The 13527-nt window shown below is 39.4% G+C and overlaps 1 protein-coding gene across 1 annotated transcript in view; it reads right to left on the minus strand.

Annotated features, from left to right (window-relative positions):
- LOC106961215 (cadherin-4-like) overlaps positions 1–13527 on the minus strand; it is a 300834-nt gene that overhangs the window by 23694 nt on the left and 263613 nt on the right. The window contains exons 9-11 of the mRNA XM_015054789.1: positions 12335–12472; positions 7548–7733; positions 3467–3723 (exon numbers count right to left, since the gene is read on the minus strand). Coding sequence (XP_014910275.1) covers positions 3467–3723; positions 7548–7733; positions 12335–12472 — 581 coding nt within the window. The remainder of the gene's footprint in view (positions 1–3466; positions 3724–7547; positions 7734–12334; positions 12473–13527) is intronic.

Here is a 13527-nt window from a genome sequence, read left to right on the forward strand (position 1 = left end):
TTGCGCGGCCCGGTACCAATTGGTCCACGGACCAGTACCGGTCCACTGACCGGGGGTTGGGGACCACTGGTCTAGACTATTTCCAAAATTACCATAGTGGCTCTCCAGAGAGAAGGGTAAATAATAGTGATTGGTGAACAAGTATAACCTCAAAATGTGTTCACTAGTCTAATCTTCACAATAATTTAAAATTTAAATGTCCAACCTTTTAGAAGCAACATACATGTAATCTGTTGTATTTCCCAGTTTGGAGAGGTGCAAAAGAAAAGAGACCTCCTTGTCAAAAATACATATAATGCAAGAAAGCCAAAAATAATACCTAATTACTAAGTCTCAACTTGACAAGCCTTAAAAACACTTGGTGGAATATATCCAAAAGGTGTCGCACTGATGAAGCTGTTTATTTTCCACCATCATTTGTTAAAATTTGACATCACTGAATAAACTGATTCAAATAACAAGGTTGATGTTTCATTTTTTTTTTTTTTTTTTTTTTTTTAAGAATATGCTACTCCAAAAAAGTGAATTTATTAAATGGCTTTGCACACCAGGGAGGCCAATAACAGTAGAGGGTTCTGTAAGTTAGCATGTGCTCTTCTTACACTTAAAGAAAACTATAAATAAATAAACGGGTTTGATGAAGACAGCAGTTAAACTGTCAAAGTCAAATTATTTTCCAGCAACCTGAAGTCTGGTACACATGACTTCTGTCAAAACATGACATGCTGCAAGACGTTATAACTGTCAAGTCTGGAATAGCTTCAAAAGCTCAAACCAACAACTGCTGCATTTACTTTTCTGTTTGTGTTTATGTCAATTAACAGACGTAAGATGTAAGATGTTCATCAGTCATGCTTAGCAAAAAACATGCAGATGGGTAACAGAGACATTATTTTAGTTGTTAGAAATAACTTTTTGTGTAAAATTAAAGAATATATTTTAAAAAAACTTTAAATAGAAAGTTTATAAAGGAAATTATTAGTATCTTTCATCAGATCCTCTCTTAAAACAGAGAGGACATGAGCAAATGTTAATTTGGCACTTCAGCAATTATCCTAGCTGATTCTCAGCAGAGTGTGATGTAGTTTTGCGAAAGACCTTTTGTAGCCAGATGTGCCAAGTCAGAGAATATTTTACTAATGAATGACAAAGCTGCAGTATTCTGCATACCACTGCAGATCACATGATGCTGATGAAATACAGTGTTCATATTTACAAAGGACTTTCTTCACTTTCATATCAAATGCATGCACTAATTTTTCAAGACAAAATAATTATTTTTTTTATAATACACAGGTGAATGTATAAAAATTCCAGTTAAATTTGGCTTATTAAAATACGTGTGGAAATTCTATGCATTAACCACTTCATTAGTTGTTTTTTTTTTAATTTTTCTATTTGTTTCTGCTTTGCTAAAAAAAAAAAAAAAATAGAAGTATAAAACATAAAAAAGGAATTTTATTTATTAGAATTACTTTTCTGCTGCAGTTTTCCAGAAAATTAGGGTTGTGTGGTAAGCTGATTGTACAGGTTGTGCGATCACCTCCTGCACCTCATTTGCAGTACTTTTCCATGTCTCTTCCACCAGAAGGCTCATTTCATTTGGGAGTTGGGAGGTGTGTGAGTACAGCTGGATGTATGATTAGGCCTGGCAGGTTAGTGATCTTAGCAAGCAGCAGGGAGAGGTATGACATTTATTTTTCAAACCCCCGACCCTGAGGATGAAAAATGCATGTCTCGAGCTTAGCCAAGGCGGTTTGGGTAATCACTTATGCCAGTGTCTCCAGTCCCATATCTCGACCTTACTGGTTGGGTGTATGACAGGTGATGCATGATGCCTCGCTGTCCCTAACTCTTTCTCTCACTGGCCTAACCACAACGGGACACTTCAGTCTTTCTTTTCTTTGATAAGCACCTGTCAAGTTCAAACCTTGACCCGAAGTCAGCTCACTATCCACGGCTTGTTTCTGCCTGCCACTCTTTGCTCCTCTGCAGTCCTCCAAGCCGTTTTCACCTTAATTTAAACTTTCAGATCTTCCTGAAGTTTCCATTTATCTCTGGCTGTTTTTTTGTTTTTGTTTTTTGTTTTTTTGAAGCATTCCTACAACACACTTATGCAGTTATCTAACTGTCAGGGAAAACCTTCATGGTTTTTCATTTTTGTTCTATTGCCTGCATGTCTAAGTTTATAGGTCACAAGTGGTGTAGCAACATCTCATGATTTCTCTCAAGAGATTTCATGACTCCTTGACAGTGAACATTTCTCTCACTGTATTCAATACAAATGACTGATATCCCAACAACAGAGAATGGAAATGGTGTAAAGCAGTGGCAATGATGGTGATCCTGTCCAGGTGAATTCAGCTTGACCCCTCAAGCCCATGTTTTTCTTCTGTATAGAAAAAAAGTCAAAGGGCATTTGTTTTATTTTAAAGTGAATATGCCAGACCTCTACATACCTCTAAAAAGCTAAACTGATTTTAAATCGATGCAGTTTGATGCTTTAGAAAAAAGAAAATACACAAAATCAATTACTTGAAAGCAATTTAAAAAGGGAGCAAAAGCAAGAGAGAGGACGAGAGGAAGAAAAAGTCAAACAGAGGGGGAGACGGCCCAGCTGGTGGCTTTAGCATCTTTCTAAATTATAATGTACACCCAATTTACTCTCATCTGCTGTGAAATTAACTGGGAAATTTGTTTAGATATGTTCCCCCCAAAGAAAATTAGAAAACAGGAGCTGCATAGCGTGAGGTGGCATTAATCCCAAACCGAACATCCGTGTTATCGTCTCAATTGCATATTTCTCAGTTGCTATTATAAATTATGCCAATACGCTTTCTGTAATCTATATGCACATAAGAAAATGCTTTTGCAGTCGCATCACAATATGAAGCTCTTCGTCATTCTGGAGTGTTATTAATAGATCACCTCTTTCTCAAGGGACACAGCCCAGTTAGCCGCACCGTCAAGATGACAGCTGGACTTTGCAAATTGTAAGGTCTGCTGGATGTTTAAAGGTTGGCTCATGTTTAAAATCAGAGAAGCTGAGCGCAGACAAAGAACACTGCAGGTGGCCGTAATGTGATGTCAGGTGCTTGAGTTTGAGCCAGCTGTTCTCTCTATCTCCTCCTCTTCACTCCATCTGCTCAGTTCTTTTCCTCTTGCGGTACATCTATGCATGTCCTAATGCCACACAAAGCCTCCTAAACTTTTATTTAAAATGTTTTTTGTGAGGTGGGTGCAGCCAATATACAGTAATGTAGTTGCTCTTTGACTTTTTACTATTGGCAAGCTGCTTCTCCCAGAGGTTTTTTTTTTTTTTTTAGGTAAATGCATGTCAACAGAGTTATTTCCATGCGGCTTGTATTTGGAGAACAGTAAGCAAGACTAAACACCAAGACAGGCCAGAGTGAGCTCCACCAAGACAGAAAACAAACAATGACGCACTACAGTGTGCACGCGGTACCTGATTATCTGTTGCATCTGGAGTCTGTCAGGATCTGAAGCCGAGAAAGTGGTCAGGCTGGTGCCAGTGGGAACGCCTTCCTCGAATCGGATCTGCTTGGGGTTGGTGGGGAAGTAAGGAGGCTCGTTGACGTCCTTCACAGATATGGTGACTCCAGCAGTCGACTGGAGTGAAGACTGGATGCCGCTGGCCAGGTGGGCCTGGTTTGACACGACCACTGTCAGCATGAAGGCCCGGTTCATCTCGAAATCGACTGGCTGGAGAACGAAACGAAAAAATTATTTACGTACGAAAAAGAGAAAGATGTGTTGACTTTGACCCACTCAGGCTTCTCTTACATTTCTTTGAATGCATGTTACTTTGCTCTATTCCCCTCCTTAACCTCCTGCATGACAACTTACACCTTGTGAACTTGTGCAGTCTGTCACTTTTACCCATTTCTATTTTGGACAGTAGGTAAAATGACTATGTATCTACTGAAAGAACGGCCTTTGCTTTGGATTTTCATATATAGTTTGTTGTGGATCCTTGATATTTGTTCTATCACTTTCTGTCTTTCAAGATGGCTTTGTGTCATAATAGCAAAGTCTTAATGGTTGTGGCTAAAGGGGGAATTGCTGTCATACATTCAGCCATGTTGCTTTGGACATTTTCTTCCCTCCATAAATGAAATAACATTTTAAAAACTGTGTTTTGTAATTGCTCATTTTATCTTTGATATAAAATCAATTTGATGAGTTGAAACCTTTATATGTGAAAAAAAAAGAAACCTGGAAGAAATGTGTAAGCGGGAAAATACTTTTCTTTTATGGCACTGCAAGATGAAAGGAAGATATAAAAGACAAACAGAAAAGCACATGTCTTCAAGCGTGGTTCCATAATAAAGAAAAACTATTTCCATGATTGTCTTCCACTTATTCCTATTATTTATTGTATTACAGTTCTTGCTCTGAATACAAAGCCTTTGTAACAAAATTTTAAGTGGTGACTTGTGTGTTTACTGTAATCCTGTTCATTTTAAAATAAAAACCCTGATCAATGTTTCTCTTTCTATCAGTGTCTGTCTGTCTGATTGATAAGATAATTGAACAGCTTTCCCATGTCAAATAGTCCTGCTACAAACCAATAAACACACATAAAAACAGTGCTCTAACGCCATACGCTGTTGCTATGGCTTGGGTATTTGAATCTGTTCAAGCCATCTAGAACTTTTTTTTTTTCCTAATGTAGACAACAAGACAAGGTTCAAATGACATAAAACAAATTAAGTGATAAAACAGAACCAATATGCCTTCTGTGAGTGCTGCACATTTAACAGCGTGATGATGATCACGGCTGCAAAGCTTGTGCTTGATGGTGAAGTTAAAGACTCTGAGCACATCCTCACGTTGCATCGCTTCACTGTCATCAGGGTGATTATGAAAAGCATCATTAATCGGGACAATTTGTTGACCCCAGCACAGTGGTAGGACTGTTTTCGTGTGTGCTACTTGGTGCAATATTTTGCCCATACTTGCATGTGCATGTAGATTTTCGTTAATGTAAGCAAAGACGAGTGTACTCGCATGTGTGACCCCATAGAGCACTGGGAGCCCATTTAAAGGCAAACCACGCTCGTGGCTCTTTGATCTAAAGCCTGTGGTGTTTTTGGGGCATTGGGAGGTCTGGAGTATAGCTGAAGCCTAAAGTAAAACACACACATTCACACAGACTCACACAGCCTGAGGGAAACCACAGGGGTGAGAGGTCAATAACATGGCTTCCATCTTTTGCCTATGAGCCATCCCGTCTTGCATCTCCTCTGCACCACTTTACCCATTTCTCTCCTTCCCTTTTACATAATTTGCACGGCTGGACTCCAAATTCCCACCCTGTGGGTTCCTCACCTCTGCCCTACCTCGGCTCTCTGTGATCTAAAGCTCACAGTGGGTCGGCGTCTCTCAATCCCGGGAAATCTGCCTCACCCACACTTTTCTCCTCGCCTTCTCCCCCCCTCCCCCCGTCATCTTGTGTGTTAACGTAATCTGTGATTTACATATCTTAATGACTCATTCAAAGCGAGTGGATCTGTTTGTGTGTTTTCCATGTGAGCCTGTTTGTCTATGGACTTCATTACCATGTGGCGAAATAAGAATTAGTCTCTTGGGATCCTCCAGAGAGCAGCAAAAATGTGTGACATGTTCTGGTAAAGACCTAAAGCCTTGTTTACACAGAAGCTCAAGGTCCTTGTGGTAGACTGATGCCTACCTGAGTGTTAGCGTGATTCCATTTGTCTCCCTAGATACTTCGGTAAAAAAAAAAAAAGAAAGAAAACTGCAACACTGCAAAGCCTTTATGCGGTTTTTACATTTCATCTTTCACAAGTTGTCCAACATGAATCCTTGGGTTCACTTTTTTTTTTTTTTTGTCTCTGTGTGAGCTGAAGCCCCTCTGTTTATTTGTCGAGACAGTGTATTGCTTATTTCCTCTCAGGGGGTGGCTTGTCTCTTATTTTATGATTTCCTGATAACCTCCCATGGGTCTCAGTGCAAGCTTACGGCTACCCAGCTGCCTGCTGAATTTCACAGGGAGTGAGAGGAATGGATTATTAAAGTCAGTCATCTAGAGATAATGAAGAGAAGCAAAACACCATTGCTCAGGCTGCAGAGGGAATTATAATGGCATGTTAGTGCTATTTGTTAACATTATTGTGAGATGTGATTTGCAGAAGTCAGATAGATGCTGAAAACATCCTTGGCTCCAGAAGGTCACTGTAATAAAATAGTAATATCTGTAAAACATTTGCAACATGATAGACACACTTACATCAAGCCTTATGAGGATAAGTACCACAAATGCATACAGATACATGCAAGTATATAAATGCAGTTCTTGAAGGCCATTAAGCACTTCTAATGCAGAAACGTTTACAAACGGAGAAGTAATCGTATTGTTATATTGCTGACTTTTTTTTCATACACTGAAGAATGCAGGGCGAAAAAACAAATTTTATTTAGTTTGCAAACCTACTCGTTGCTCAAATGTGGACTAATTCAAGCCTGGATTACTTTAGCATAATATAATACTAATTTAAAACTGACTGATTTAATCCAGCATTCCTTATTAAGTTTTCAAACCCCAAAAATGGATTAAAACCTTCAACAGCATCTGTTGTCAATCCAGAGATTGGATTGAAAATGTTAACTCATAACTCTGATGTCTATATCACTAATACGTTTTATTCAACCCTGTATTAAAGAAGCAGATACAAAGTGTGTATTTAAAATAATAGAAAACGTGGATAGGGCTGTGACAATACAGAAAAGTATTGTGAAATTTGAATTTTAAATAATTTTTTAAGATGTATTTATTACAAAAGAGTAAAGTTTGCAGAAATGACCTTTACTCTAGGATTTAAATTTTAAGGAATCTGTATAAATCTTTATATATTGTGGGATTTACTGTTATAAATCCCACAATATGTAAAGATGTGGTCTTTGAGTGCTAAAAAATAAAGGCCTCATGCACCGGATACTGCTTTAAAGAATATCTGTTCAGTGTAAAAGTACTTTACATTTTAAAAAATGTGCTGGTGGAGCGTATTATAACATAAAGAAAACAATAGCTGTTTTTAAAAAAACAAAAAAAACAATTGAAGCTATGTAACTGGGGCCTTAAACTATGAGGTCAGCTTTGCTCTGAGTGGTCTTGTCGCTAACATAGCAAGTTGTAACAAGACATGACTTTGTTGTTACTGTCATTTACCATGGCAGTGAGAACATTATGAGTGTATAAAACCATTGCCATTGTAATTGAGAAATCAATATCTAATTTGCTGCAGTGGTCTCACCAGCCACCACATTAAAGTGTGTGTTTGAGTGCATGAGCTGTTTCTGAAGGGCACATTAGCCTCCAATCCTTCTTTTGGACACAAAGGGGCATGTGAAAGGCAAAGACCTCCACCTGTCCTCATTTAACTCTGTCGCCCATTATAATGGCTTGTACCTAAATCCAGGTGGAATCTGATATTCTGCATAGAAGGAAAGCTGGTAATTCCCACTATAATAACCTCAGAAATGCCATAAAGTGCATAGTACCTTACCTTCACCACGGTGACCATCCCGTCGTTGGAAACGGGATCGGTGCGGATGGTAAAGTGCCCAGTTGGGTCCCCACTGATGATCCTGTAAATGGCGTTCCAGTTAGGAGAGTGAGGCTGGTCAGCATCTATAACAGTCAGATTAGCCACCGCAACATCCACTGTGTTCTCTGGGACCTCGCCAGAAAACTGTAAGAAGCAGAGAAAAATGGGAAGCTACATCTCTCTGAAACAAAGTTACTTTTACTGGTCTTGTATTCCTTTTGTATCCATTGAGCTCCTTTATAGAACAGAATCCTTTCAAGTCTTTTAGCTAAAGTAATTTATCTCACTTCCACAAGCAAGGAGAAAACACAGCTTATACACCAGCAAGTAGATGCAAATAGGGGCATAGTTTTACTTTTAATGTTTTTTTTTTTGGGGTATTCTTTGATGAACAATAATATTTAATTCCTTTGAAATCCAGAATGACAAGGAGGGGAAATGTTTGCAGAGGAAAAAAAGCTATCAGCCGGGAGGCTTGAAACATCTGTTTGAGTATATCTAAGTAGTTTTTGGTCGTCCCCATGCTTTACGAATACATGTGCTTTGTCCTGATAAGCCTGATGAGCAGCAAGCCGCTGTCTGTCATGTGCCGGTTATGACGGGGATTCTTGTTTGTTTCGAACGAACTTGGGGGATAATTGACGCTGACACTACAAGAAGTCTGCAAAACACAAGTTGACCACAGACCCACCTACATAAACAACTTGACAAGTCCAGACACGCGAGGTCATGTTGTGTTTTCCAACTCATCTGGAGGTAACTGGCGTGCAGCACCACGCAGTTACCATGTCACCGCGGGTAACAGGCATGGATGAGCTACTGAGCCGCTTATGTGGGTGAAGGATATCAAAGAGCAAAGCTACAGACCAAACACTCCAACAGACCATAATACCCTGCTCGGTGACGCTCACATCAACCAGCAAACAGCCGACAGCAGCGGGCAGATTAGAGGGCTGCGTCAGGAGAGCTGTTCAGAGACTCAATGACATTCTTAAGACAACAGACAAGTCCGGGTGTTCTTGATGCACTGCCTGGTTTGGCTAAGTAGGCAGGCTGTCGTAAGTTATTGTCTGAGCATTTGTTTGTGTGTGTTTGAGTGATTTATTGCTGTAGTTTGGTTCAGGGACTCCCCAAAACCAATTCAATAAAATAAACTTCAGAGGAAGCTCTGAGGTTCTCTTAAAAATCCTTCGACATCTTGTTTGTGAGTAACTTTCCCTAAGTAAAAGCTAAGGGCAAGTGTTAACCAATTATGATCAAAGGCTTTAAAGGATTCTCCACATTCTCACTAGCAACACTGCAGTTACAAGTTGTTTAATTTGGGGGAACTGAAAGGTACAGAAGGGTGTTGCTGTCAAGGAGGAAACTAAATTTTTGAGCACTATCACGTTATATTGTTATAATTATGTTGTACAAACATGACTCTTATATTGTAGAAACATAATAATATATTGTATGAACATGATAATAAATTCATGTTATTTTACAAACCTGATCATTTATTGTACAAATGATATATTGTATAAATGTGACAAATATATTTTATAAATGTAATAATTATATTGCATAAACATGATGATTATAGTGTATAAATGTGACACGGTAATTCCACATGTCATATTATATGTATTCCAAAGGAAAAATAGGAAGTGTTGGGTAACTAATTAAGAGCTTCAAAACACTTTAAAAACAGTCTTCAGTTGTATTTGTTTTATAGGAATGGAGAGGCATGCCAATATGTGTGAAACTGGTGATTCTGTAAACAACAAAATTATTTCCGAAGGGACTTTTAGATTTTTGCAAAAATGGACACATGATTCTGCAATACAAGATTAATCAATCTTAAGGCTCTCTATCTATGTCTTTACTACGGGTGCAAATAACTGTGGAGGTGATTCTGGTTAAATTCTCTAATAGTGAGTGTTTGGTAAAATTTCCAAACCACATGGGTCTGTGGTTTTTCAGAGTAGAATTGTAATAAGACCAACTTAAAGCAGGGACACAAACATCTAATTAGGCAGCTTTTCTTCTAAGTGATAGCAAATCTTAACTCCAAGTGTTGGGCATGAGGGAGTAAGGGTGGATCCCTTTGATTGTGATTGGCAACGAGCACTGCTGGCTTTCTCTCAACACTTGACATAACACCACTTGCCAGCACCCTTACTCTTCTGTCACTACTCTGGCACTGAGAAAACTACAAGGGGGAGAGTAAGGTAGAAAGAGAGGCGAAAAGTGACAGAGAGCTTCATCATGTGAACTTTGTAAGGGCAGCACAGGCAGGAGGCCAAGAAACCAGCGTAGAGAATCCTGCACAAACTAGTGCGATTGTGCATCCCCCCACTTATCTGCAATGCCATATGGAAACATAGCAGCAATGGAGTAAACACAAAAGGTATAAACAATTTGATTCATTTTATCAAATCTATCTGTATTAGAGACATAGTGCAATAAACACCCAAAGGCTTTGCATCTGCACACATACACAAACTCTGTGACTACTTGAAAAATAGGCCAGCCTCTGATAGGCATGATGAAATATTAATCATCAACATTAAAGACAAATTCCCCAAACTTTATATTTCTGGGACATGCTGAAAGATCTATGGGGTTTATTGCTAAAACTAAATATTTGCATAATGGCCTGCAATCTCAACAAAATGGCTTTTCATGTTATCTCCCCCTACTAAAATGGATGATTTATGAGGGGAGTGGGTGAAAGTGCTTTCCTCATCGTGAATCCTAAACCTCCACTAAAGTTTATCATCAATATTCCTGATAATATTAACTTCCTCATGTGACGCTGATGGAAATGCACTTTAACTAGGTGGAATCCAGTTAGAGGATATCAATCTGTTATTGCCCTGCATCATCAATATACCACCATCAGTAGGGAATGTTAATGCAGAAAAGAGAGTCAGGGAAGGCTACTGATTTACAACAAGGCCTGTCTGCACTTCATCACTGCTACTGTAGGAAATTGCTTGAGTGACAAAGTACTCCCTCATTCTTCCTTGTCTCCTTGTCATTCTCCCTTTTCTTTTCTTTTTTTTTTCCTTTTTGGAGTCTAAAATGTGGTCTGTTCATCAGTACATTTAAACATGTACACAATTATTTTCTAGAGATTTTCTTCATCTTTGCCCCGCTTGTTTCCCTGCATGTTTCTGTGTGATGTAGCAGCAGCTCTCTGATGAGGTTTAAAGCTGACACATGCTTGACGTCGGTGCTAGCTGAACATCGTATGAGTCCTAACAGCCCCCAGAGCAAATACTAATGCTAACTGCTTTCCTACCAACTGAAAGGCTGAGCACATTGGTGACAAAGTATTCATATCTGCTCCGGGAGTCGGAGAGCAAAGGGCTTTTCGTCCACCCATTCTTCCTTCTAGTTCTTAATGCCATACAATGCTGTTAAGAGTTGGCTGATAAATGAGCCTAGTCCATTAGTCCTGCAACTGTACCATACTCCTTTTAATTCTGGGTGATAGACTGAAATGTCCTGAGTTTGGTTCATTGTAATGTTCTCCAACTGCTTTATATTACCTGCTCTGTTTCTCAGGTAAAGTGAGTGTGGATTGGATTTCTCTACCTGGGATCACCTGGGCTGGTCTTCCCCGTCTATTTAAACCCAGCTGCTCCTCACATCAGCTTCAGCTCATGCTCGCCCCATAGTCCTGATATTTATGTTGGGTTTGATGTTTTGTTAACTGGTTTTGCTTTTCTTGAATTAGTTAGGGCTTGTGTTGGGTTGGCATTCTGCCATACTTTATTTCAGTTTGGTCTTTTCATTTTACGAAACATATGTTAGTGTAGTAAACACTTATTAATTTGCCTTGTGTTTCCCTATTTTGTCAGAACCTCATGAGCCGGGTCGTGACGCTCATTCCTTCCACTTTAAAATTCCAATATACGTCTGCATGTAAAATCCCAATAATATTTTAAGGTTGTGACTGTAGCACTTGAACGTATGAATGTGTTCAAGTGGTATGAATACTTTTTCAGGGTTTGAATATTTAATATCCAAAGAAATTTTGACATTTACCAAGACTGTTTATAATTAATTAGAAGTGCAGGAAACTGACTCTGCTTTTAGCCGTCTTGTAACGTACACTACAAGTGACACACTTGATGTAAGACTCAGCCAAAAGGGAAATGTCTGGCCTCTGTACTGATTTAATACATTACATAAAATGCATTACATTGGACTTTTAATTTTTACCCTGCTCCCAGTAATGACCCAGTGTAATGCAATCATCATTCTAAATATCCCTATGATGACAACAATCATTAACCATTTGCAGGATCGAGTATTCTTGCAGATGGAAGTCAATAATATAGATCAGTGTTCCTCGTGTGTAAGTGTCCTTTACAGGAAAACAAGTAGGCATTCCCTGTATTTTAAAAGCATAAATTATGTTTTATAGCCACACAATATTGTTGGAACTGTTGTTGAAAGTTCTGATTCAAGGGGAATGGGGTTTCTTTCTTTGCAAGGAGCCTTGAAATCAGTGTGGAATGTTAGTGTATCAATACAATTGAACCAAAATTGAATTTCATTTATTCCTTGCTCTGTTAACTCCTACTTCTATTTGCTTTTCATTTCTCCTATAGCTAGACATTCTTTTCTCAGGTCTTTCCCTCCAGCCTTCTTTCAGCCTTCTTTTCATTTTCACCGTGCTCTTTGAACCCAGGCCCTCTCATTCTCTAAACAGTTACCTTCTGCACACTTCCATATTTGTAATAACTTACAGTTCTTGAGGTCAGCATGGGAGGGTTATCGTTGATGTCCGTGACAGTGATGATGGCAGTGGCTGTGTTGGAAAGGCCAAAGTTGAGGTTTCCCTCCATGTCAGTGGCTTGCACAATGATGGTGTACTGGGACACTTTCTGAGGAAGGACAAAAGAAAAAAAAGGGGGAGACATAGTAATGCTGTTATTCGTCTAAAGATAGCTTTCTCTTCTATGAGCACACTGTCCACAGACTGCGGCTCCCAGGAGAAAAACAAAGCCTTTTTTGGCGGGCCGTAGTTTTACTTGAAACACAGAATCATAAGGGTAAAGTCTTTCATTTGACTGAACCGAAACGTTTCTCGGTGGAACCTGGCCAGACATCACACCATCCAGAGGCTGCACTGTGAAGCCTCCCCACGGGTGCAGCGTGCCATCAAAGCCGTTAGGCGCGCTGCTTATTCAGTACCACTGATCGACAGATGTTGAGACAATGATCCAACTGACAGAGATTAATAGACTATCTGTGAAGCAGTAATATGAGGGAATAATAAATGCCATTCCCTCTTTTGAAATGACACAATGTCACTTCAGTGGTTTGAGATTTTATTATATTTTTTTCCTTATTTGTGTTTCTGTGCACAGCAGCACTTGTGTTCTTCCTTATTCATCTGGCTCTTTCGTACGTTCTTCTTTTGCAGCTTTCTTTTTCTCTTCTTCTGTCCCAGGGTGCAGTTAATGGGCTGCAGGAAGGATAGAGCCCAGGAGCCGACTGTCTGGATAATGTGTCTTGTCACCGAGATTCCCAATTACATTCCCACCGTCTCTCTCTCACCTGCTAATTACCAAGTAAATATCCCAATTAGACCAGGACGCCACATCAGGAGGATTAGACAGCTCCTCTTGGTTCCTCTCATCTTGATGCTAAATGAGATGCTGAACTCCAACCTTGAGCACACACTCATTAACATTAACGTATACACGCAAGCACACTTTGACGCTCTGCTTTCTACATATCTTGTTCTTGCCTGGCTGTCCCATCAGCCTGTGTACAGCTTGTACATAACACTCACTAATTAGACAACGAAGTAATTATGCAGAGCTTCTCTGAAACTCTCGGGTTGCAACAATACCACAGCACACCCAGTTTCCTCTGGAGTGCTGAGGTCTGTTGCTGTCAACAAGCTCTTTAAAAGTCCACTGCAGACCAGTTA

Source organism: Poecilia latipinna, unplaced genomic scaffold (assembly GCF_001443285.1).
Source record: "Poecilia latipinna isolate Pla-1442-1.1 unplaced genomic scaffold, P_latipinna-1.0 Scaffold57, whole genome shotgun sequence".
Taxonomy (NCBI): Eukaryota; Metazoa; Chordata; class Actinopteri; order Cyprinodontiformes; family Poeciliidae; genus Poecilia; species Poecilia latipinna.